At 40.0% G+C, this 26585-nt stretch overlaps 1 protein-coding gene across 1 annotated transcript; it reads left to right on the forward strand.

The window, feature by feature from the left end:
* Positions 1–3153: 3153 nt before the first annotated feature.
* On the forward strand, positions 3154–26159 carry LOC108879803 (sphingomyelin phosphodiesterase 3). Its single transcript, XM_018671193.2, has 7 exons — positions 3154–3811; positions 5300–5551; positions 5690–6647; positions 19420–19495; positions 22635–22796; positions 23605–23694; positions 26092–26159. Exons 1-7 carry the CDS (start codon positions 3510–3512, stop codon positions 26157–26159), a joined length of 1908 nt encoding a protein of 635 aa, XP_018526709.1. The 5' UTR covers positions 3154–3509.
* Positions 26160–26585: the final 426 nt, after the last annotated feature.

Here is a 26585-nt window from a genome sequence, read left to right on the forward strand (position 1 = left end):
TATGGCTGCTACAGAACAAAAACTTTGTTTTCAAGATATTCTTTAAGCAGAGTTAGAGCGCTGACAGAGACAGTCAAAATTTAGTCTGCCTCAACAGGAGACAGAGAGAGGAGACACAGCATTTGTTTCCATTAGTTGACATTGTTCCTCTGGTGAAGCCTCACCAGCAGCAAGATTTCAGAAATAAACATCAGTAGCTCTAATTAGCAGCCTTCAGTTGCTCAGAATAATGCAGTACCATTAAGGATCTCTATGTTGTACATCAGTGACTCACTGTAAACGTGTATAGTCTCAGACAGTGCATATGTCTTTGGACTGTTTTTTGTTTGATGTGTCTGTGTCTATGTGTTTTTGCCACTAAAATGTGATTCTGACATTCTCTTGAATCTTGTGCTGTTGAGGATTTTGTGTCTCTCCCTAAAAGCCCATGTATTTGGGTATGAATTATGAACTGCTGTGTTTCCTCTGATAAGGTCAGGTGTGACAGTTTGTGCTCCCATATTCTATATCAGCTGTGATTGCTGGGTGTTTTTCTGGGTTTGGTTGCTGATTGCGCTAGTCTTGTTGAAAATAGAAGCCGTTTGCAGGTGGGATTTAACACAGCATCATAAGGCAATCATAAAATGAACAAAGCCTGTGTTATAGTTAAAGGTTGTCTTCACTCTCCATTGGCTTCACCCCCACCACAGGTGTTTAGTTTAGCTTTTAGCTTTTTCTTTGTTGAATGCTTTCAGAAACTGATCTGCAGTACATTATGTAATACTTTAGTTTTTTTTAAAAAAGAACCATTTTATAAAATGTGTTCACATTAGACAACCTTGTTTATTATAGATGGTGGTGAGCTGTGTCCTTTGCCAGGATGATCTTTTTTAAGATCAGGAACAGTCCAAATGACAATGATTTTAAACTGAAATTTCTTTTGAATTATCTGTGTTTTTTTTTTTTATGAAACGTTACACAGTGAGCCATAAATAGCTCCCTTTAATGAGGAAAGACTGCAAATTGCAGCTTAAATGCCAGGCAGCACTGCAATGAGTGAATTTGTCTGGATTAGAGTTTATGTAGGGAGGTAAGCCTGCTGTTTGCTTCCTTTCATTAATTCACTGACTGTCTCTCTGCCTGCTCAGTCCTCTCTTTATGCTAAATGGGTAGCAAAGTTTCATCGATTAAAGGCTTAACAGTGTTTTAACCAACCACCATCACAGTCATATTCACTCTTAAATCTACAGTAATGACAGGTCATAACCTTAGTCCTACACATAACACCACAGACTGCCAGGATGCTGTAGTTACCCAGTTAACTGTCTGTCGACCTGCTAATCTACCAGACAATCCCACATCAGTTCAGACCGTAAAACAGTCAGTCGGTCTGTTCAGTCAGTCAGCTGAAAGCACAGTAATCATGCCAGTCAGCCTATTGGTGAGTCAGCAGGTCACCTCTTCATCTCTCACCCAGTCAACCAGACAACACCACCAGCACACCATGAAGTCAATCAGCGCAGGCGCAAGTCAGTCATCGTACTAAAACAGGCAGCTCCTCTGTCATAACATGAATCATTACTGTACACAAAGTTTTTGACGGTACAGAAGAAGATTACTAGGATGGAGGAGCAGTGATTGTTGTTATTCTGATCGAGATTTGCTATTCAGAGGATGAGCCTGTCTAACAAAGGAGTCTCATTTTGGAATAGCAGACTGTTATAACAAGTGGCTCACCTCAGCTGTGAAAAGTGTTCTGTCTTGAAAAGATAAAAGAACAGACCCTGGATGCAGCATACAGACTATATCATCCTTGTATTTTTTTTTTTTGGTTGTTGTTTTTTTTAAAAAAAGGATAATTATTGAAAATAAAACAAATCTAACATCTGAGGCTCCCTTCTAATTTTACATGCTCTCTCTACATTTTGAGTCAACTGGATGAAGACTATGTTACATGCTATCATATTATTTGACAGCTGTCTCATTATACTATTGAATTGGAGATTGTGTCACTACATGTTTTAATGTGGATGTTCTTGTAATATGTTTAGCACAATGTGTGTACAACATATGGTGAGTTTCAGCTGGTGGTTGGATGGATCATGGAGTCATTCTGTCGTGCTGTAATGATGCACTGTGTTAACTTAAAAGCTTGGTTATTGTATTGTTGATCTGGTGGTCCCTGTGGAGCATATGAGTTAGATTGAGGTCAGCACTCTCTTTGAGTCTTTGTAAAGCCCAGCTGTTGGCATGAATGAATTAATCTATTCATTATTTATTCATGCTGGTGGAATTGATTCTCTTCCCACTCTGGTTTGTGGATGGTATTAAAGTCAGTTGAAAAGCATTCAAGGAGCTTAGCTAGCTTAGCTTAGCTACATCACTATACTTGTTCTATTGTTTTTCTGTTAGCATTACATTTACATTTATCTATTTTATATATAGTATATTGTAAACTTTGCACTGAGAAAACCGGTTAACCTAATGTAACATCAAATGCTAATTAACGAAGCCTTGCACCCAGGTAGGCTACAGTTTTGTTGCCTGACTAGCTAATTTGCTAAAGAAGGGTAAACGAACTTAAGAACATTTTAGTGAAGAAAATAAAGTGAAGTGAGTAAAGTGAAGAAAAATAGTTGTGTTGTGTGCCATGAAACTTTTCTGCATGTTTGTTTGTTTATAATTTATTTATTTTACACAACTGTTAGTCTTACACAACAGCCCATACTACTTGAATCTCTGACAGTAACAAGAAGTTAGCAGTCATTTCAGTATGTCAGTGAACTAAATGCTGATTTTATCAGCAATCCATTGTAATATAGTTCATCTCTATTCATTTGGATAAGATTTTGTTCAGTACACCAAAGGTTCAATAAGTAATATTAGTGTTGAAAACCTGGATGTCTTCTAAAATATAAAGAACTCTGATATTCAGGGAAAAACCACAGCTGTAATTTGTTCCTGTGGACATACATGTACCTGCATTTTTACCTTTATTTATACATAACCATTCACAAACATCATGGAATTAATTACATTCAGTTTGCTCATTGCTGATCAGAGCATGTCAATCTCTAATCTGCTTCTCCCCCCCCTCTCTCTCCCACCCCTGTTTCCTCCCTCTGTTCTCCTATTGATCTGCTCACTTTGTCCAGGTCTTAAGGAAATCACTGGAGTCCTCGCAATCATAGATCCATCATCAAGGGAAAAGCTCCCATCATGGCAACCCCCAGCCTCCAGTCTGCGCTCCTTGACCCCTCGTGTAGAGGGTGTAATTGCTAAAGGAGGGGTGGTGAGACTTAGACAAGCTTGCCTTTGAAGACAAAAATCACCCAAACCATGTAGTGTAGCTTTCTCCAAGGAGGGGGGGAGGGTCTACAATTGAGTCTGATTTATTTATTTGATTTATTTTTCTGTTTATCTCTGGAACAGATTTGTTCTTGTTTAAAAAGTTTATGTGGGTGAGGACGAAGTGTGTGAGGTGAGGAGAAAGTGACAGAGAGGAAGAAGAGAGAGAAAGAAGGAAAGAGATGGTCCTCCACATCACCCCTTACTCCAGTGCCTGTCTGCACTTCCTGGATGGCTTATCATGGAGCTTGGTGTTTCCCTGCTACTGGCTCCTGGACCGGCTCCTGGCCTCATGCGTGGCCACCTCGCTGGAGAAGCGCCAGCGCTCCCAGGACCCCTGCTCCTTCCTCACCCTGTGTGTCCTGATCTCTGCACCCCTTTACCTGCTGCTCCTCCTTGCCTCCCTGCCTTTTGCCCTTTTGGGCTTCATCATCTGGGCTCCCCTGCAGGCTGTTCGCCAGCCCTACTTGTACACCTACCGCAGGTTAGTGTGGACCTTGGTAGTTTTTTGTACTACTACTATTTCTTGTTGTCAAGTTGCAAAAAAATAAGACAAATAGTAACATCAGCATCAAGACTATGGTGTTGTTGTCTCAGTGCTTTTCAAAATTTAGACTGCATGGCACATAAACCCTTTAACATCCTCATTATGCTGCGTCTCATTTTCCTCCCTGGTGTCTTTTGGACACAGATCAAAACATCAGAAGTGATTTTTAATTATTTTTAGAACCAGATACTGGAGCATCCTGACTCTCCTGTGTGGGTAGATTTAGGCAGCAAAACAGGTAAGGTTAAGGAGAGATCATGGTTTTAGTTAAATGTTAATCAGTGCTTTAGTTACTACGACTATAAGTGGCTATTGTATTGCAAGGAAAACAAATTACATTAAATTTCTCAGTGAATATTTTGCAGATGTGTTCAGTATAAACATTATGCAACTTTGCAGATATGACGATAAGGATTAATCAGGTTGCATTACATTTCTCTCAAAATATATTTGCTGTTGCAATTACAGTAATACTTCATATGAATACGTAACTTTTTGTTGACAAGGTTGACTTCTATGATGTATTTATTGTCAGTGTATTTATATGCATTTTCAATTTGACCAAAAAATAGTGTAGTTAGCACTGTTGCCTCACAGCAAGAAGGTTCTGGGTTTGAATCCTGCTTATGTCATCCCCTTGCTGTCTTCTTCTACAATGGTTTGATGGACATCTGAGATTCACTTAAAATCTGTGCTGCATTTGGATGAAAACCTTGACTACTGTTAGGTGATCTTCAAGGCCTGAAGGGCTATGAAACGTCAGGGAGTCTTGATTGTATCATTAGTACAAAAGATGAGAAACGCACACATCAAAATGAGTTTCTGTATGAATTTGAAATGAGGAATAGGCCATGCATGTGCAGAGTCATGCTTCATTTGATATTTAGAGACCCAGTTGTTCACATGGTTTGCAGAGTTCAAGAAGCAGAAAATTGAGTCATCATATACTGTAAATCATTTGCAAATTGGTCTGGCTTCCAGCTGCCAGGCTCAATCAGTTCTGAGCGACCACCCGAGTGGATACTATGATACTATAACTACAACACCTGTTTTAATCAGAGACCAGAGATCCTTATGGAGTCAGCCAGTAGAGTGCAGAAGGAGGATAAGGTCAGATTTGAAAAAAGAAAAACATCAAGAAATGAAAATAAAATGATTCTAAAAAAAATGTATCTACCATCATATTGTAAGTTGGTGCAGACAATGTCACATGATAATACCTACAGTACCAGTCAAAAGTTTGGACACTAATTCTTATTCAGTGGTTTTTCTCTATTTCTATTACTTTCTCCTTTGCACACTCTTGGCATTCTCTCAAGTAGATTCCTAAATTATCAGACTATAATTTTAATACATGGGGAAGTGTCTGGGTGCTCCACAGCTTCCATTTGCCTTACTGTGGTATGTCTTTCTTACCTTGTGCAGACCAGACAAACACCAGGCTGAGCAGGGCCAGGCAGGGCCAGGGGGCATAGGTATTGGGGAATGGAGGCCACAGGGCAGAAGCTTCTGTTTCTGCAGTGCCAACATATGCCTGCTGCCTGACTCCCTGGCCAGGTTCAACAACCTGTCAGACACCCACAGGAGAGCCCGCGAGGTGGGGAAGAGGATCCGCAATGGCGCCAGTCGGCCTCAAATAAAAATCTACATTGACTCACCAACCAACACTTCCATCAGGTGAGGAGAGCTTTCCCCCGGGCTCCTCCTGCGTATGTCCTAGCAGTAGTTAAAGGACATTATTGCAATCATAAATACCAATCAAACAAATATATTTTGATTTGATTTATTCTTCTTTCTTTCTGTTCAATTCATCAGCGCTGCATCCTTCAGCAGCCTCGCCACAGGTTTCCGTCGCACCTCCTCTCTGGACCAGCGTCCAGACCAAACACACACCACCAACGGCCCAGCAGACACTGAAACCGAACCCCTCACCGAGTGCCCAATACACCCCTCAGGTGCTGCCGACTGCCCTGTTCATCCTGCTGCAGGAGACCAGGGCTCCTCTGGGTGCCCCCTTCACCCAGATGGAGCAGACACCACAGCAGACTGCAACCTCCACCACACAGGGACTAACAACAGCTCAGACTGTCCCATTCACACCTCAGGGGAGGCTCCAGACTGCCCCATGCATTCCACAGGGCCTCAGAGTGCCCCTGGCCATCATGACTGTCCCATGCATGGTGAAGGGGCCCAGCCAAAATCCTCCACAGACTGCCCACTTCATACCTCAGGGGTTCAAATCAGCATCAGTGCCCCAGACCCAGACCCCCAGGAGGAGGAGGCCGAAACAGGGAACCATCGGCCCGGGGACCAGGCAGGAGGAGACACAAGCAGCATGACTGCCTCTAGGGAATCCCTTGCTCGTTACCACGGAGGTGACAGCGTTGTAGGGATATCCTCCAACAATACTCTCTCTCACGTTCCTCGCACATCAATCTTTAAGCGCCCAGGACGAAAACGCCGCCATGGAGATGAGACGTTTGACCATGAAATCTCCGCCTTTTTCCCTGCCAACTTGGATTTCCTGGCCCTACAGGAAGTGTTTGACCATGGATCGACGACTAGACTGCGCCGGCAGTTGCATCGCTACTTTCCCTACGTGCTAAGTGATGTCGGGAGGTACGGCTGGAAAGGCTGCTGCTCCAGGTTCAAATTCCTGAACAGTGGGCTGATGCTGGCTAGCCGCTACCCAATTCTGGATGCGCGGTATGAGTGCTACCCCAATGGGAGAGGGGAGGATGCACTGGCAGCCAAGGGGGCGCTGTTTGCCAAGGTCAGAGGTTTTCATTTTTTATTTTTACTTCACCACCCTGGTTCTGTTCTGTTATATGAATATGTATAAATGGACAGATATAGTATTGTTATTATCACCTAACTCCCAGTAAGAAAGCAAGTTAGTGTGTTTCCCAAAATGTCAAACTGGTAAAGAATGACCACCACACAATCAGGAAACTAATGAAAAAAAAAATCTCTCATCTTCACACAGATGATGTGAAACTGTCATATTTTCAAATTCAACTTCCATGAAATAATGTGATTACCATTCCTGCAACTTCATTATAATGTTTTAGACACACAACCTTCTTGTCATGGTTACACAAATTAGTTTAACTGTAAAGGTCAGTACATTTCCCAGGCTATATTTATACATGGTTACTTCTTGGAAGCCTTGACAAGACTTCAGGACGAGGGGACAACGTCGACTCCTCACTGTTTTCCTGGAAGATTTTTTGAACTATAGTTACAATACAGGTGCATTAGGGAAAAGATTCTTTTTTTCTAAAGTCCTTTCATTTCAAACTGAGCTGACATAGAGCTAAATGTCACCGTGGACCTAATTTCTGCTTTTCCTGCAGCAGACATGTCTATGCTCTGAACGCTTGGTGCCATTTCAGCCAAACGCTAATCCTGTCATCTCTGAAAGCTGCTATCTGTAACCTTGGCAAGGTGGTAATTGAATCCGCCCATTCAGCCTATTTTTACTAAATTAACTTATTATACATTTGTGAAAGAGGGTGTGAGCATGAAAGAGAGTGTGAAAGAGGGATGGAGAGTCATAGCTAAAATGACCTACCAACAGTGGGCATTAATTACTTTAGATCTTTGTAGTATGCTGACAGTAAGTAATATTTGGATAATAAAGATACAAACACAGACACTAACAGATTGGTAAGGAGACTTTAAAAATCACAATCATTTATTTTTACATTTACTGGCTTGTCCCAGATTCTTCTTCCACTTGATTATTTTCACACAGTTTGAATCAGCCACAAGTGACTGGGCCTCCCAGAGTTAGTCAGTCAGAGGAATGTCAGATTTTGTGTAAGTAGGTATACTGTGATTCTGTTTAGAGCTGTACCTAATGATCATTTTTATTAGTGATGACCCTCTTGACTAGTTATCAGTAATAAAAAACGTCCAAAATCCAAAGAAATTCAGTTCACAAACTAATTTATTTGAGAAGATGGAGACAGTGAAAGTTTTTTTGTTCGATAAATGACTAATGATAAATGATTAAAATGATTAATCAATATTACAACTAAATTAAATTAAATGGCATTGTTACATTTTATGTTGAATTGAATTGATGAAGAGACATGTTGTTTTCCCTCACTTAGATATCTTATTAAAATGTGTGACTGTAACACATTCTTACCAACAGTTATTTGGAGTCACTTGTGTTTTCTCCTCACTGGTGACTGTCTCTGTACACAGTCGTTATTTATGGATGCGGATGAGAGTTGTTCCAGTCACTCCACCTCCCAGTAACAACTGAGAGATATCCAGTCATGTTTCCTACTGCAGTTAGACACTACCATGTTAGCACTAAGTTATAGAGTCCATTAGGCGCCTCCAGTAGTAAGACAGATCTCAAGTAGATATGACATGACATGATGTGCAGTCTTAATGCATAGTGGAAGCACTTTCACAGTGGTCCCACTGTGCCAGCCTGGGAATCAGAGTGGGTTTATGACATGGCTACCAGCACGCTCATGTAGGCTACATTCAGAGTGAAGGGGCCTCTACAGTGGCTACCAGTGTACATTTTCCTATTTGATTCATGCTTCCTTTGAACCATATGTTGCATAACAAGAAAACACAGAGTAAGAAAAAGCAGTAGTGCTCAGTGTAAAGCTGACACAGACAACGTGCAATGAATCAGTGATGAAGCGAGCAATGGTTAAGTATGTCCTATTGTGTGTGTATGTATGTGTGTGTGTGTGTGTGTGTGTGTGTGTGTGTGTGTGTGTACCTGCATATGTGTCTGCCCCTGTGATGAGTATTGACATTCTGTGAGTTCATTAATCAGCCACATACTGTGACTGTCAGGATGTGAGTCTGGAGCTGATCCAGGACCTGCTGGGATGGATCCGCTTTATGTGACCTGATGCTGATGATGGATACTTGTGTGTGTGCGTGTGTGTATTGTAGGTGTGTGAGCATCCATTTGTTTATGTCCGTACATGCTCTTACATATACTAGATCTAATAAAGACACACTCCATCACAGCTTGCATGCTGACAGTCTCATCCTGTTAGCCCTGCTGCCTGCTGACTGTCACTGCAGTTTACAAGCTGGCCCCATATTCCTGTTTCACCTCCTTCTTGTACATGAGGTCACTCCAGGTCCCTGTGACAAGCTGGCCATCAGCCAGCTGGCACGTACATGTCTCAATGCAAGAGTCATGTCAAATAGTCTCTCTGGTCGCCCGTTATAGCTTTCCTTCTCTAGATTTTTTTTTTTGTTATCACTATATATTTTTATTGCAAAAAAGTTCCAACAAAAAATAGACTGAAGCTTGTATAACTATTAAACTTTTTGTTGGGATTAAATTGGTGCTTCATTAGCCAGCACTTGCTTGAGCTGCTAAAGCAGCATGTGTGCAAATTTTCTCTGCTGCTCTCAGAGCAACATTAGTTTATTCAAACATCTAGACACACCCACTGAAAGAGAGTTCATTCTCGACCTTGGGAGTAGCAGTTTGATCAAATAATCTTAAACCAAGATCTATTTAATTAAAATTTTCTGGCTGTTGTGACCTTCATTTGTGCATAAGGTTGGCCGAGTTGTCATGGAGATGGTTCAGTTGTCAGCTGCCTATTTGTTGTGTTCATTGAGTCTCTTGCCCAGGGCGCAGTATTCCCAACACCATATGAGTTGTTTGGAAATGTTCACTGAGTGATAGTTTAGGTGTGATGATTTTCCTATGTGAATCTCTACATTGTACTCAGCCACCCATATCCTAATAAAAGGCCCCATTACCTAAATAATGATATGATATGAGCAGTTAAAGACTCTCAATTTCTGCAATGGACTTTGGGGTAATTGGCTCGTTGATGTTCTGCTTAGATATCATATGTTGCTGTGGCCATTGTTAATTGAATAGTGTGATACCCAGACATTGTATTTATTGAAGATGCTACCAATTCATAATGTCAGTAATTCTGTAAATTCAGTTTATTATCCAGAGGAAATGTCTTCATAGGTCAGTTTTTCTGAGTTTGTCTTGGACTACACACCCGAACAAGCTAATTGTGCACAATAGAGTTCAAATGGACATTTGAGATGCTGTTAAGAACCACTTTGTGTTTCATGCTCTAAGCCATCAATAAAGAGGGAGCTGTTAGGGTCAGATAGTTTATTTCTTACAGTGAGCTCTGTCTTGACTGCATGGTATCAGTTTTTGGTCTTTGCTGTAACCTGCCTGTCTCCCAGCCAGCTGTAGGCTTTGATGTGCCTGTTGTTCAGTCCTTGCGCCTCACTGCCCGCCAGATGTCTTGGCAGCTTTCCGTGGCAGCATCTCATGCTGAACCCTCGCCTCCCCTCCATGAACCTTTGGTCATTCTCACTCATTACTACTCAACACTCTGCCTTGCTTCCCTGCCAGCTGGGATGCATCTCATTAGATGCAATTCATTTGATGTACCTGATGTTCACGCTGCGTTTCCCTGTGCAGCTACCAGATACTGTGTTCTTTCATATCAAAGCTAGTCAGAAGTCATTGTTAAAGTGGCTTTCTCTATTTTGCACTTTATTTCCCTAACAAAATCTATTATCCGCTAGCTATATTTTGAGGGTTGTGTGTGTGTGTGTGGGGGGGCTTGAGTGAGATGTGGGTACACCCTGGACAGATATTACCACTGTGCCACATCCCAGACACAACCTGTCAGTCAAAACATTACAGGTAGTGTGATAACACAATCTTCCATAGATATATAGATATAGAAAGTTTGAGATTCCATAGGACATGCTCATCTCTTTGTCTGTTCAACCATAGCTGTCAATGTTCATATTAACTACTCAGTTGCTATGTTTATTATAAACACACACATAAACTCTTTTATAAACTATTTTAATCAATTGGTAATGATGACTCTGGGATACCACTGCCCATAATGGTTTACACATGCATATGTGATGCATTGACACCATGAACACTATAGATGTTCACAAACACACTTCCTCTACACCAATGAAACAGACAGAGATGTTTATAGGCAAACAGTCAATTAAATGTGTGTTTACATCTATTTATCGCTGTGTAAGGGGAACCAAGTTTATACACGTGTACACTTTCACAAAGGTGAAATTATTAAGCGGTGATTTATAAAGCAGAACCATGTACATGCACAGCTGCATAAATCATAAAAGTTCATATGCATATTACTGCCAACAACATACACAGAGAGTTTTTGCCTGTGGACCCAGGTGTTGCAATAACTATTTCATGGCCCCTGTGAGTCAAAATGGGCATTTATTTATGTATCAATTCCATGAATTACTAGAGTAACATTTTTTAGTTAGAAAAAATTGTATTGGAACCAAAGTAATGACTTGTCAAGGGGTTAGAAATTGTCCTCTGATACAGTCATGCATTCTGTGTGGGATAGGGAAATTATTTTGACTTGAGGGATCAACCAATGACTTTCAATTCAAAAAATCAGTTTAAGCATATTGGATTATTCCTGTAGTTTGCTTCCCACAATAGACTTCATGGATGGAATTAATGTTCACCTTTTTTATTTAGTACTGTAACCTTGAACTTTCCATTACCTTAATCAGATCATGGACAGATATGTAGAAAGTGAAAATTCCAAATACAGTCATGAAACATTCTTCAGAAATTTGCATAGTAAATGAACGTTGAATGAATGTTCCAGAAGGCTCAGTTTGAGGGTGTTCTTGTTTCTTTGGTGCTGTATCACACTGAGATACAAGATGGAGTTTACTTTATTTCAGTTCGGGTTACTTTGGGTTAATGTATCTAGCATATGATTTACATTAGCTGTTACAATTAACTGACTTTTGACTATGACTTGACTATGATAAAAATCAGCCATCCTCTGCTATTGTTTCCAGACTGATGTATCTAAATCATAAGTATGTTAAATGCTGTTCCTCATATGATTCAGGCCCAGCAAATTTATCTCAATGCACACACAAGTTCTCATAATTTCCCCATGGTTGTATTTACCTGGAGAGCAGTGGCAGGCCAGCAACATAAATCTGAATTGGCTCTTGTGGAGAAGTGATGCATTTGAGAGAGAGAGAGAGAGAGAGAGAGAGAGGGAGGGAGAAAGGGCGAGGGAGATAGAATATTAATTAAAAAATGTTTCCCTAAAGAGAGAGCCAGCGCTGGCTTCGTAATTAAAGCTTTTCAGTCTCAACATTTATCCCCTCTTATAATTATTTCAAACTACTAAGTGCATGGTTGAAGAGTTGTGAGTGTATGTGTGTGTCACTGTGTGAGTGTGTAAATGCATTACTACGGATTAGGCCTCAAAACAGGGACACACTCAAATCGAGACTGGACAGAGTGGAAATCAATCAAGAATTCCCCAAATCTGCCCCTGGTCATTAATGACCAGAGGGACTTCATTCACTATCAAGGTCAATTCACTATATTGACACAAATTGTTGTCCTGTCCATCACTAAAGACATTTCAACCTTAATCAGTCTTAATGCAAGTCAAACAGTCTACCAAAGGTAAGAGTAAACAACACAGGTTGCCCTTATAGCAGCATCGTCTGTCAGATCATCAAAATGCTTTTGTCTTTTTGATAATAAAAATGTAGAAACTAGGACTCATTGTCAGTTGTGTTCATACAGTTTTTGTGGGATGGAGTTCCAAGTTAAAGGACCTGTATCTGCTATAGACCAAAGCTACAGACTTGAGACTCAGCTTGGGTCAGAATTCAAAGAGTTCAGTAGAACTTGCTATTAACAAACTATGGACATGTCTCGATTAACAGCTTTGTGACATGCAGTTAAAAGGGTGTGACTGTGAGGAACAGCTGAGGTTTTCACTGGACTGGAAAGTTTTTGAAGTGTCAAGTGTCTGATGCAGTAAAATGAAAGCCAGTCAGCTACAGGCAGGATCTTTAGCACCACATAAGATTTACAGCAGCGAAACACCCTGACTAGACCACATCCCTAAAAATAATGCTGCCACCACGCTTACAACGAAAAGACTTCAGCATGAGAACGTCTGTGGTTCGCTCATCTGAAAAGACTGACAAACAAAACTGCAGCTCATCTGTCACCCTGCTGCTTTCTGCAGCTTGTCTGTCATCTCAATAATTTGGCTGCTCGGTTTTCAAGCGAAGAGATCAAACTCATGTGAGTAATGTGAGATGAAATCTCTCTCGCCCTTATCTGATGGTAAAGTTAAGGTAATTAGTTACAGCACCCGTGGAAGTTTCATAATCATGCATTTATAACTCAGCTTTGTGTGGCTTGCTTCCAGAGTGAAGTCACATTTTACAGCTCAGTTCTGTCTCAGTGCCCTGTGAAAAAAGAAATCTTGGGAAGTTTCATCTTGGATCCTGCATTCTCATTAATTTACTGTTTTTTTTAAGAAATGCACTTAATTTCATTTCATGTTTTTTCCTTTCTTATACAAAGCAGAAGTGAAAAGGAAAAGACACTTTCAGCTCATTTCAGCATAAATTGCTTCCAGTCAAGGCTTTCCTTCATCACTAAACAGAATACTGATTCTGCATGGACCACAGACAGCATGAACACAATGGAAGTCCACTCTGTCCTGTATGCATGAGTGTGTACACACACATACACACATGAGAATCCCCTCAGGCATCTTGTCAGTTTCAGGGTGCACACACACCTATTGAAGCATAGATAAGCCCCTGAAATATTAATACAGTGCGTAGCATGCAAATAGAGTGAAGAGCAGAAAGGAAGGAGTAACAGAACAGGAAGGAATGAGGACAGAGTCAGAGGGGTGGGGGTAGGGGGGGTCCCCTGTGATGGGATTACTCAAACTGAGAAATAAAAAGCAAGTCATGTAACAGAAACAAACACTTTTAACATGTGGTTAAAGCAGAGTGAGCAGGAATATTGCTTCTACTTATGGATTTAATTACAGATTTTATATTAGTATCCAGTATATAATAGAAATTACATTCATATACTAATAAACTATTCACTCAATTACAGTGTGGTGGCAACACAGTCACTAGCTGGATTATGCTAACAAGCAAACAAGCATTGTTTTTTTTGTTTTTTGTTTTTGAGAATGAATGAATGAATGAAGCACTACATTTATTAACAACCAGGACGTGGTTAATGTATGGTGTGGTTGGTGGTCATTCAGTATCAACATGAGAATTCCCAAATATGTAAATAATAACAGCTCCTCATTACAATAACAGAAAACATAATCCAGTCACAATTATGTTTCCTTCTATACAACAGTCTCTAGAGTTTACAGTTTTCCAGTCAGAAAAAAAAAAAAAAAAAAAAAAAAAAAAATCCAGTTGAAACAGTTGGAAACACCTTGTTGAACAGAGAGGTCAGAGGTCGTGGTCAGACTGGTTGGAGCTGACAGAAAGGTTACATACAGTAACTCAGATAACTACTCTTTACAACTGTGGTGAACAGAAAATCATCTCAGAATGAACAACATGTTGAACCTTGAGGTGCATGTTGAGTTCTACATAGGAGACAGAGTTGGTCCGATGATATCAGCAAACCAAACCTCACATCTTACACAACATTATCAGAAAAGTTAACATACCATCTGATTTAACAAACAGGGCGAGTCTTCTCTGCTCCTCTAGCCCACCCATTCTCACAAAATACTCATTCCATTAAGAGTAATTGAATTAGTGCCTCAAATCTTCAGAGGGAAATGTATGGCCTATGCTGTAAAGAGTATTTACTGTACTTCAGTCTACAATCTGAGCTTTGTGTTTGGTATTAAAATCTGGCTAATTAGGCTAATGCTTTATTATGGCTTTTAGGATTTTTCATTAGGGGCTCTACACAGACACCAAGCCAAAACTGCCATCTCATTATTGGCAATCACTTTCCATTTGTCTAAATGAAAGTCCCCTCCTCGGTGGGGTGCTTTAACACCATGGCTAACATCAGGGAGGTAAATGCTAATTTCTTTCTTCATTATAGAGAATTCATCTCAAATGATACACATTCATCTGAATGAATGTGTCACACAGCATGCATGTTTTTGAATGGAAATTGAACAGATACAAATTGTAATAGTTGTACTGTATTTTTAAGTGAAGTTCTGTTTTTTCCACAACATTGTGCCTTTTTTTTAAGATCAGGTTACAACTGATCGTGGTTTGTTAAGACATCTCAGACAGCCCACAGTTATGCTAGAACAGCTACATTCATCACATGGTCATCTGCCGTGGGTGAGTGTAGGTGACTGAAAGTTGAAAAGTCGCGCTCACACTTTGCACTGTTCAGTGGCCAAACAATGACAATGTCACACAGACTCTTGAAAAGGAACCAAAACTCAGTCAGACTGGATGTTTTCACTTTACTTGGAATCTCAAGTCTTGCAAATTCCCCTTTCAAAAGTCATTGTTTCATCAGTTTAGAGCTTGTATGCCCCTCGTCCATCTCACTGATCATTGAGTCCATGATGGGAATGAATGTGCTTTTTGTGACAGCATCTTTGCTGTCAACATGTTTTTGCAAGTTTGTTTCCAAGTGTTGATATGATAACATATTCATGTCCTCTCCTTGACGTGTGTTTAGTTCTTTTTGGTTTAGCAGTTGCTCACAGACATGTTTGATTTACTGTATTCCACAGCTCATTGGAGCTGTTCTCACTATGATATACATCAGAGGCAGCTGCTCAGACATTGTCAGTGTAGAGCATGTTAGATAGAAACCTGGTTTCACCTATCACCTGATGAACATTCTATATACATATTTTTTCCATTCATAGCATTCATACATTCATTTTATCTTTAGTCTTATTATAATTACTGTTAAAACAAGACACATTCACACATGTATCATTAAATATCAAACATATCAAATTCACTGTAATGTTTCATATCACAGTACAATACAATCTCCTCAGTGCTGTAGGGAGAGAGATTGTTCTGCTGCCCTCAAGGGTCAACCCCAACGATCAATTAATGCAGTGTGAAGTTATGAGCCCAGTCGTCTCATTATTTGTGCTTTAGTTTTAACCTACTGTGCTTGCCATAATTGCGCAAACTTAGAGTTTTACAAGGAACTGGGTGAGCACAGTGGACATTCACATTGCTTTTAATTGGTATGGTATGGATAGATTGAACTGGGTATTTGTTTCAGACTTGTCTTGTTATCTGACCGCTTAGACTGCTTGTATTATTGGTCCCCATGTTCTTCCTCTCCATCCATCAATCCATCTATATTTACATCACCTTTTTTCTGCTCAGGGGTCACAGGCTGGATAAACATTTGACAGGTCTCTTTTCTATCACAGGGCTACATGTATATAGAGAGAACCATTCACATATTTGGAGCAGAATGTAACACCCATGCAGACAGAGGGAGAATAAGAAAACTCAAAAAACACAAAAAGGCCAGCTGATCACTTGTTAAATACAAAATTAAAAAGATAAAAAATAAATAAAGTTGAAAGGATCATTCCTTGCAAAAACCTTGCCATACTATAAGCTATTAGAATAGCAAATGCAAATGTTGTCATTAGTTGGATAAATAGCATGTTGAAGTACTATTGTATTTCAGCTGGCAATAATCTATAGTGTAATGTATATGTATATATAAAACTAATGTAGTGCGGTTTAAGTCGTACATTGATTGCTAACTTGAAAATCCCCTGCTTGATTATGAGGATGGAGCTATATTAAGAGCAGTTTACCTGTGTTCAAGGCTGTCACTAAGCTGGCCTCTAGCAGGGTGTATTCTGCCTTGTTATAGATCTCCTCCGCCCAGATGTCTTCCCACTTCAGTCTACCCACCCCACAATCACCATCTCCCTTTCTCTGCAACCCTTTATTCCTCCTCCTCCTCCTCCTCCTCATCAGTCTGCATCCACCCACCAGCACTTAAGAGCTGCCAGCCTCTGCCTTGCTCCATGTCTTGTTTCTCTGTTGCTGAAGGACTTCTCAACACTGATGCTAAAGGTGTCTGATTAAATCTCGAGTGATACTGGATTTATTGCAGCTTTGCTCACACTGTGCTGCTCAGGGCATGGAGAAATTGAGGTTGTGAAGAAGTATTGAAAAATGTATAAAGTGTATGAGGACGTGTTGAAAAAATAATATCTTCAGCTCCGTGTTTAGCTCGCACTGATCGAGTCGGTCTGCTTCTTGTAAAGGACTTTGCTAACTCATTTGATTTGGGCTATTGGACATTTCAAATAACACAACATGCAGTCCTTCAGTTTTTCTTATTTTTATTGATGAGACTACTTTTCCCCAAAGGTATAAACTCACTGCAATCCAAATACATACACCCAATAATCTTTGACTGTTTGGGTGGAGCGTTATGTGAGGAAACTTGCAATGAAAATATCTATGGTTTTTAGTGTAGAAGCTCCATTTTGTCTTCTGTCAGCGATCAATGCTTTTTTCCTTGGGATTTATTTTTCTTTCAAATAATAATTTAAATAATTTTAATGTTTGCCTGCTTGTTACTGGCTTAAATCTTCTGTTGAGCAACAAAACAAAGAGTCATAAGTATCCTTGGTAGCAGCTCTGTGAGGCTGTATGTAGGCAATGCTGTGCATTTGAGCTAAATGCTAATATCAGCATGCTAACATGTTCACAAGGTTTAATGTTCACGATCTTGGTTTAGCATGTTAGCATGCTAACATTGAATAATTACCACTAACTCTAAATATTTCTGAGTATAACATTAATGTTTGTACTGAATGTCAGTTCATCAGTACTGTAGCTGATGGGATATTTCACAAAAACCAGAAACATCAAAGTCAAGTCAGGAAGATTCATTCTCTGGGAATGGACAAGGATAAAATTGCTTAAATAAACCAAACTCAGTGGGGCTGTGGCTTAGGAGGTAAAGCGGGTCGCCCACTAATCGTAAGGTCAGCGGTTCGAACCCTGGCTTCTCCAGTCTGTGCTGAAGTATCCTTGGGCAAGATACTCAAACCCCATGTTGCCCCCGATGTGTGTATCATCGGTGTGTGAATGGGTATGCATGTGTTAGAGCGCATTGTAGAATAGAGCAAGCGCTGTGTGAATGTAACACGTAGTGTGAAGCACTTTGAGTGGTCAATACAACTAGAAAAGCATTATATATAAGTACAAGTCCATTTACATTTCTGAACAGGAGTCAACAGGACAAGATACTTAGTTTGATTGACAGGTGATCTTTTGTAAAGCGCAGGGCAGAAAAAAAGCACTGAGCTCTAAAAATGGAGGCATAATTATAAACCATGGAATCACAAGTTTAACAGTAGATTTCTGTAGTCCACCTGTATGTTGGAAACTAGACACAAGAGGCAAACACCGTACCTGGATGTTGGAACACAGCTCACATTCGACAGCAGGTTTCTAACAAGCCTTTTGATAGCAACATCAGTCAACTGCAGTGAAACACATGCTAATGCTCCAGCTACAATCAGAACAGCTGACAGAGCACAATCAGTACAGAGAGAGAGGAGCGCATATCCTGATCTTATATGTGATCATTCTTCACTTGTGATACAGTAAACATTATGGAAGCACGTTGTATTTGGTGAAGAGGACAAAGAAGAAGAGAAAATGTCTTAGAATTTTGAGATCTTCTATAAAAGGTCTCAAAATTACAAAGCGGTATCCTGTCATTTTAAAGCAACACTATGTAACTTTTGCTGAACAGTGGCAACAGCGGCAGCTGCAGCCACACGTGGTTATTACAGAACGTTTATGCATTTTAATTCCACTGGGCTTTGAGTGGTTGCAGGTACTGGGAGCAGCTCATGTATAGACAACAAAGCCTATGAATCACTCAGACAACAAACACAAAATTCATCAGAAGGGTTGATAAAAGAAAGAAAGAATTACAGAGCGAGGCCTGTCTGTGTGACTCAGTGCTGTAAAGCGTTACTCGTTATCATAAGAACCTTGTCTTTTAATTATGCCATTACATAATTATTACGATATAAGTATCTTATTAATACAAGTTACAGCTGATGTACTTGTGGGATATGAATCTCAGAATTCCAAAATTCTTGTCTTATAGTCACAGCATAATGTAATTAATATAGGATTTCATAATGGCAAAATATGGATCTTATAATTATGAAAATGATCAAATAATTATGTGATACTTTTTAAATTCTTACAAGATTCTTATGTTAGCTTACCTTAATTATGAGGTAACTTACTATTATGTAATATTACCATATATTATACCAGGATATTAAAATTATGATGGACGTTGTAATTGTTAAATGCTTGTATCTCATGTAATTATGAGATACAGACCCAATAATTAGGAGCTGTAGGTGAATGCAATGTGTGTCTGTATGTTTTTATATGTTAACTTTTTTTTTTCTTCATGTTCTTTCTCCCAGGATGCCCCTCTGCTGTATGTAGCACACCCAAACAGCTGTAATGAAATTAGTGCAGTAATGACTCTGTTTCTCCACAGGGATCAATAAAATTTTACCTTGTCTTTTATGATCTAATTGGCAGTACTGTTACCTGGCAGGCTTTACATACACAAACACTCTTGTTAAGTGGGCTTTGATGTTGCTCGTTTGATCACGGCAGACTGACATTATGTCATGTTTGTTTCTGGTCCCCTGCAGGTTCACGTGGGCACCTCCCATCAGGAGCAAAGGGTTGTGGGATATCTCACGTGTACGCACCTCCACGCCATAGAAGGTACAGTGACATGCTGTCCAAATTCTCTCTGTCGCTCTCTTTCTGTCTGTCAAACACCCACATACACACAAGGAAATGCACATGCACACATTGATGTATTTATGTGATTTCTATGGCACTGCCTTTCACTTTTTGAGGCAGTTTTGTACTAAGAGTGGAGAACATGTTGGCTCTGTGTGTGTGTGTGTCTTTGTGATTGTTTTTCACTAGAGCAGCCAGATAACTACAACCATCTAGTTACACACACAGCCCTTTGTGTGTGTGTGTGTGTGTGTGTGTGTGTGTGTGTGTGTGTGTGTGTGTGTGTGTGTGTGTCCGTGTCCAGATAGCTAGATAAATGGGTGCATCAAAACCTCTGCGTGCCTCCTCCTGCTGTTCCCATGGCGACTGGTTCAAGCTGCTGAAGGCGTCACAGCCCTATTTAAAGCCTCCGGTCGATGCCTCCCTCATTTTTTACCAAAGACACGTCCCCCCACCCCCCGCCCCTCCTTGCTTGCTATTCTGAGCTCCTCCTACGCTTCTCACAGGCCTAAATTTAGCAGTGGCAGGGCTGTTTCTAAAAATACATCAAACACAAAGCCTTTGGGGGCGATGGGGCTGGAATGTGGGGGTAAGACAGGGATAATGGGGGAAAAAAAAGGAGGAGGAGCACAAAGACCTGATTCTTTGCAAAGAGGTAAGAGTTATATACAGAAATCTTTAATGCTGGGGTGACAGATGCATGATGCAGTGTGATTAACTACATATACTGATTACATACTGAACTTAATCCTATTGTAGGATTTACTCCAATCTGACTTATGTATTCAGTGTAGTTTTGATGAGAAAGAGCAGTCACCGTGTTCACTGTTTATATATTTTTGTGTACTGTTCTTCTCTTACACAGCTTCTCAGGTGTGTAACAGCTTTGTTTACCAAGTGTGTGAGTAGTAGCATCGTTTGTGCTACTAGCATTTCATTTATGTGCATTTTAGTTTTTGACGCCTTTCACCTTTGTCACTAAATGATTACAAAAACAGCAAAGGGCAATTGAGTATAGTAGAAAATAAGACAGAGGAGTATTTTTAAAACCAAAAAGGTGCAGGCTGAAACTACAGTTTCCAGTGCCTACCCTTTTTACAATACACAACCTATTTTGAGGTAATAAGTGGACATTTTATATTGTAAACATGCCAATGTTGTTCTGATCTTACATTTTAAAGGTTTTCATCAAGTCATTTAAGACTGTAAAATAACTCTCACTGTAAATGACAACATCTCTGCTGTGTATTCGGCTACACTGGCATTTAAAATGAACGATCAAAGTCAAAGTCAAAGGCAACTAAAGGTTTACTGCCACACAGGCCCTGACCCTCACTGGGCAGGGTTAGCTCAGCCTTTTGGAAAAATACAGTTTACAGTTTACCATGTACATAATAAAACACCAAGCTGGTATTTTAGGATATACAGTACATACTCCAGAGGTCATTTTGGAAAAGCTCTATTTTGTTTTAGTCTGGATGAAGGACTGAAGAGAGAATTTAACTGAAGAACTAAATTCATTGTGGGTTATTCATAAATTCCCTAAAATCATCCCTTTAACTAAAATAACATGTTTTTTCTTTTTCTTCAGGCTTTCTTTTAAAGAATGTAAAAAAGGATTACAGAGTATGTAATTTTAGTAGAAATACTGACTGTGGACTGTATGATCTTACTTTTTACCTCAGTGCTCTATTCCAGTAAGATTTTGTTAAGTTACATTATAAATATTAACTATTCTAGGCACACACACATACACATACACAGTATTCACACATCCACATGTAAGCAAACACCCCCCCCACAGCCTCCAGCTTTATCTGTCTCTACATGTAACATAAAAAGGGGGGAAAAACACATTATATTTTACATGTACTTGAGCTGGAGCTGAGAGTAATCAAAACCAAAGCCACCTACTCACCCACCAATATCTTGACACCTCTTTGTTTCTCACACTCTCCACTATTCAGCTGTTATTTCTCTCTCACACACTCGCACCCACCCCCTCCCTCTCTTCACCTCCTCCCTTCTCTCTCCAATTCCAATTTATCTGATTTACTGGCAGGAGCAGACACAGGCAGACGCTGCCAAAGCAAAATAGCACCAAACTGACATAATATCATGTCACCATTATATCATGTCAAAATTAGTAACATAATAAACTGAATAATTCAGTAAATACATGTCATTAAGTAAGGAAAAACACACTGTCAGTAATATCTGGAGTTGTGTATCTTACAGTCCAATATTCACTCTCCTTTTAGCTCTTCTTTGGTGTCCACCAATGTCTGAGTGAATTATCTGGCTTATTTAGCTGCTAAATCTAAAATTATAGTTAACCGTTTCCTGGTTTGTCAGAGCCTTTTCACTGTTAGAGCAATGAGAGTGAAGCGGAACAGTACAGCTGCAGGCCACAAAACCAAAACAATGTAAAGAAAGACACTAAAACACTGTGTGGAGCTGAGAGGAGCTGCAGAGTCAGGTCATTATTCTCTGTGGGTTTCTCAACCCTAACCCTAAAAGTGACGCCTCTCACGTCACACACAGCCATCTGAGCCATTGTTCAGTCAAAATATGGAGTAGTGCAGCTTATCATTTCAGTGATGTGTAATGAGTGCAGCAACATATAAACCAGTTGAACCTATTATATAAAGTGTGACGCTGACTGTGAGTCCAATTGTTATCAGTGGTCTGGTTTTTATTTTAGACCGTATAAATGAAAATGATTTGACTGGACTTACATCATGTCAGACTGAACCCTTTGTTTTCACATGAGACTGGATCATATGTTGGATTGTTTTGCTCTGTTGCATCATATTGTGTCCTGTTGCATTGTATTATGTATTGTTTTATCCTGAAATGTTATACGTCATAACGTAGCGTATGCTAATTTTGCCACAGTAGTGATACTGTATTATGCTGTGAGGAGAACCCTGACACCCTCTCCATCTTTGACTGTCCCTCTCTTACTCCCTCTTTTGTGGTTCACTTCAGGTCAGTTTCACTCAGACAAGCTCGGGTGACTTTATAGCAACCACTTTATCTTAATTTGCTTCTTCTCTCCCTCTCTTTACACACACACACATACACACACACACACACACACTGCACCATCTACCAGGTGATGCGTCTGTGCGATGCGAACAGCTGGACCTGTTGCTGCGGTGGGGGGCGGAGTTTCGTCACTCCTCATCCCAACCACCTGAAGGAGAGAAGGTGCTGGAAGACCTGGTGGCTTTTGATGTCATCCTGGGAGACCTCAACTTTGACAACTGCTCTTCAGGTATTCAGCACTAAAGCAATATGTCCTAAATATTCTCTATAATTTTATACCAGTCACCGTCACCTCATACACCAAACGGATGGAGGCTTTATCTTTCAACATTTCTTTCCCATGAAGCACTGAATGTGTGCCGGTAATGTATAATTCATAAAAGTATATGTAAGACCTCCTATAGTTCTGCCACAGTATAGTTATATGGTGCTAAGGCTTTTACAGTGGAAACTAATAAAATATTAATATATTTCCCACTAATGGTGGCTAATGTAGTACAATTTAGAAACCGATGACTTGTCAGTAACATATTATGTTAAGATTGTTTTCCTACGATTAAATGCAATTAATATCTGTTTGAGATTCAGGATTAATATCACAGTTATTAAATAATAAGCCATTGTCTTTCTGTATACCTACTCTAAATATGTATATATGTATTTATATATGTATGTATATCTGAATCACCTGATTATTCCTACACCTACTTATTTCTCCCAGTAAATTTGATTTCAATTTATATTATTTGATTTAATTTCTCAGAAATTTGTCTTGCATCACAGGGCATGCACTGCTGCACTTACACAACAAAACACAACATTGAGGAAGACACAAAACAATCACATTCTGTAAATCACATCAGACTTTACAGTAAAGAAGCAGCAGAATGATGAGGGAGACGCATCACATCTTCCAAAGAAATGTCAGTAATGTGAATCTCCTCTGTCATATTTGGACATATTTTTGACTGTGTGTGTAACATTGCACTGTGTGTGTGTGTGTGTGTGTGTGTGTGTGTGCTCTTGTGTTTTTCCAGAGGACAAGCTGGAGCAGCAGCATGCACTTTTTACTCAATACAAGGACCCATGTCGCCTGGGGCCAGGGGAGGACAAACCGTGGGCTCTGGGTAACAACATAAAAAAAAACACACACACACACACACACACACACACACACAAATCCACATGCGGACATCCACATGTTCCTCTGGGGACACAGCCTGACACACACTGCAGTTCCTTATGCACAGAAACATCTAATATATTCATTCACTGATGAAAACATTCTGAAAATATACATCAACAGCACAACACAACTGATCCTCAGAGAGACAATGTTATGCTGCATTATGATGTGTAGATGTTGCTCTACGCATATGACCTCAGTGACCCAGGGAATCTGGTGATCTATACAGTGCATGCAGAGCGGGAGCAGACTATAATCTGGCTCTGTCTGGCTAAATCAGGATGCACCCACTGTGTGAATTAAAATACACCCAGTACAGCGTGTTGATACATGGGCATTAGTGACGTAAAGACTGGAGGGTTTTGGTCTGGATATGAAGCGTTATTTAGGCCAGCGGTATTTTAGGGACAGTGTGGGCAGGACAGAGTGAAAGGGCTCCTTTAGAGAAGGGCTTATTTATTTGTACAGGAACATTTTTTGTGGTGAGCCAGGGGAACACATCCCATTTGGTTGCTGTTACAGGAGGGAAAGAGGGAAGCAAGAACAGAAGAATAGATCAATGAATCAATAAAAGAAAGGGAAGGAAGATTATCTCATTTCATAAAGCTTATCCAAAGAAGATTAAACCTAAATGAATACAACAGCGATCCAGAAAAGACAAACAGAGAGCCGAGCTGTCAGCTATTCAAGGGGTACCGACAGATTTCATCAAATGTGCTGAACTCTCAGAGCTCTAGGAATCGTCTAGTGACGCCACCCTGCTGACCATACACACAGACAACATACAGAGCTTGTGTTGCATTTAAATCACAGGGAATTATGGCAAACCTCGGACCACTGGATAGTTAAAAAGCGCTGAGATAGAAGTAAAGTCACACGATTGAAGCGCTTAAAATTAAAGCACTCAAGTCTTACTGAACTCAAATCTCACGCCGTTCAACATGTCTCTTTTGATGATGCGTCTGAGTTCTTGTTTGATGGCAGATTAAACTTGTCAACCACAAACCAAAAGCACAAAAAATACTGTAACTGTGGCTTTCCATGTATTTTAGGAGTTGTGGTCAAAATTGGTGTGAATGAAGATTTATTTTGTTCCCCACATATTCACTGCAGCTTGTTGGTGATGTCGTGATTTATGAGGACAGAGAAACTGGAGTCATGTTCACCACTTGAAAGAGGGAATCTCATGTATAAAGCAGCACAGCGCACAGGCAGCAGTCACTCTGTGTGGCTGAGTGTGTCTGACTGACACCTCACCATCTTTGTTTCAGTGATTTTGAACCTGCTTTTGTGAAAAGTGCCGGCTACACATCGGATGGCTACTTTCCACAAGAGCTCTCTCCATATGGGGTATTTTAAACACTAAATCATCAGCCTCACATCTTCACTGTCAAAAGGATCTGAGTGCTCATATCTCTCTGGCTGTTATATATTTCACCAGTTGATTGCGGTCTGAGAACCATGAAAGCAGAGATATATACTCTTCGAATAAAGTCTGCTGACGCCTCCCTCACCACACTAAAAGGTTTTACTTTAAGAGCAGCTATATGTGAAGTGAGATGCTGTTTGTCATGGTGAGGGGGAGGATTGTAAAGCATACACGACATCAACAAACAAGGCACAGAAAATAACCGTGGCCATATGAGCAGATACTTTACTGTGAATAAAATAAAAGATGAAGATTTTCTCTCTCCTGGCCAGTCGCTGAGGAAAGTATGTGTTTACTGCTGGTGACACAGACCCCCACCCACCACTTTCACACTGTCAAAACAGCAGTTCTTGCTTTTACTACATCCTTTAAACATACCAGAGTGCAGCAAGACAGAATACTATATCCCAGACACACCCAGAGCACGTGTAGAAAATATTACTGTTGTCATTTACACCAAATTGCAGAGTAGGGATGAAGTAAATGTCATAAGAATGGTAGTTTCTGGGAGTTGAATCAATTCTATGTATCACTTTAAAATGTAACAATTTATGATCAATATTTTAAGGGGCATTGTGTAGGTTGATCCAACAGTTTGCCAGTCAGTATTTCCACTGGAAACCAAGATTGCTTCTACATAACTGATAAATATTCTGAAGTTAATTCGATTTTTTTTCCCCCCTTTTCTCCACTCAAGAAACCAGTCACCAGACTGAGGGATAGTGGAATATAAACTGACAGTGATACTGGTGCAATGTATTAGAAAAAGTAAAGAAAGTATAAGAATGACTCTTATTGTACAAAGGGGATTTTGGGAGACACAAAATTAGAGCAGATTTGTCAGTCAGAATGGTTAGAAATGTGTGTGACTGTGCACCCTGTGGTGAATTTTAATGTGTCATTCCACAGGTACTCTGCTGGATCCCAGTGGCCTTTATGACGATGAGGTCAGCTCACCTGAAAGTTTACAAAAGTAAGACATGCATGCATACACTCAAACATGTTTTTGTTATTTTTATTATTATTATTTTACAATTCCTGAGTTAGTTATATTAATTTATTAATAATCGTAATTAAATAATTATTTATTGTATTATTTGACTCAGTCAGTCAGAAGATGCTTCTGTTCCACTGCAGGTGTGCTGAACTGTAAGAGACACTGCAGTAATTGTGTTCTGTTGGTGCTGAATGTTTAGGGATCATGTTGAATCAGTACCTTCCAATAACGGTGGAAACCATTAAAATGTAACAGTGCACCCTGATGGAAAAACAGGCAGTAATACAGTCAGTAGAAGCTTTCTGACTAGAAACATGGCAGAAGGTTTCTGTACTCCATGATTTGTGATTCTGTGATTTTGTGGTTGTTGTTACTTGTTCTTTGCCTTGTTACCTTTTTCCCTGTA

The sequence above is a fragment of the Lates calcarifer genome, unplaced genomic scaffold (assembly GCF_001640805.2).
Source record: "Lates calcarifer isolate ASB-BC8 unplaced genomic scaffold, TLL_Latcal_v3 _unitig_752_quiver_1444, whole genome shotgun sequence".
Taxonomy (NCBI): domain Eukaryota; kingdom Metazoa; phylum Chordata; class Actinopteri; family Centropomidae; genus Lates; species Lates calcarifer.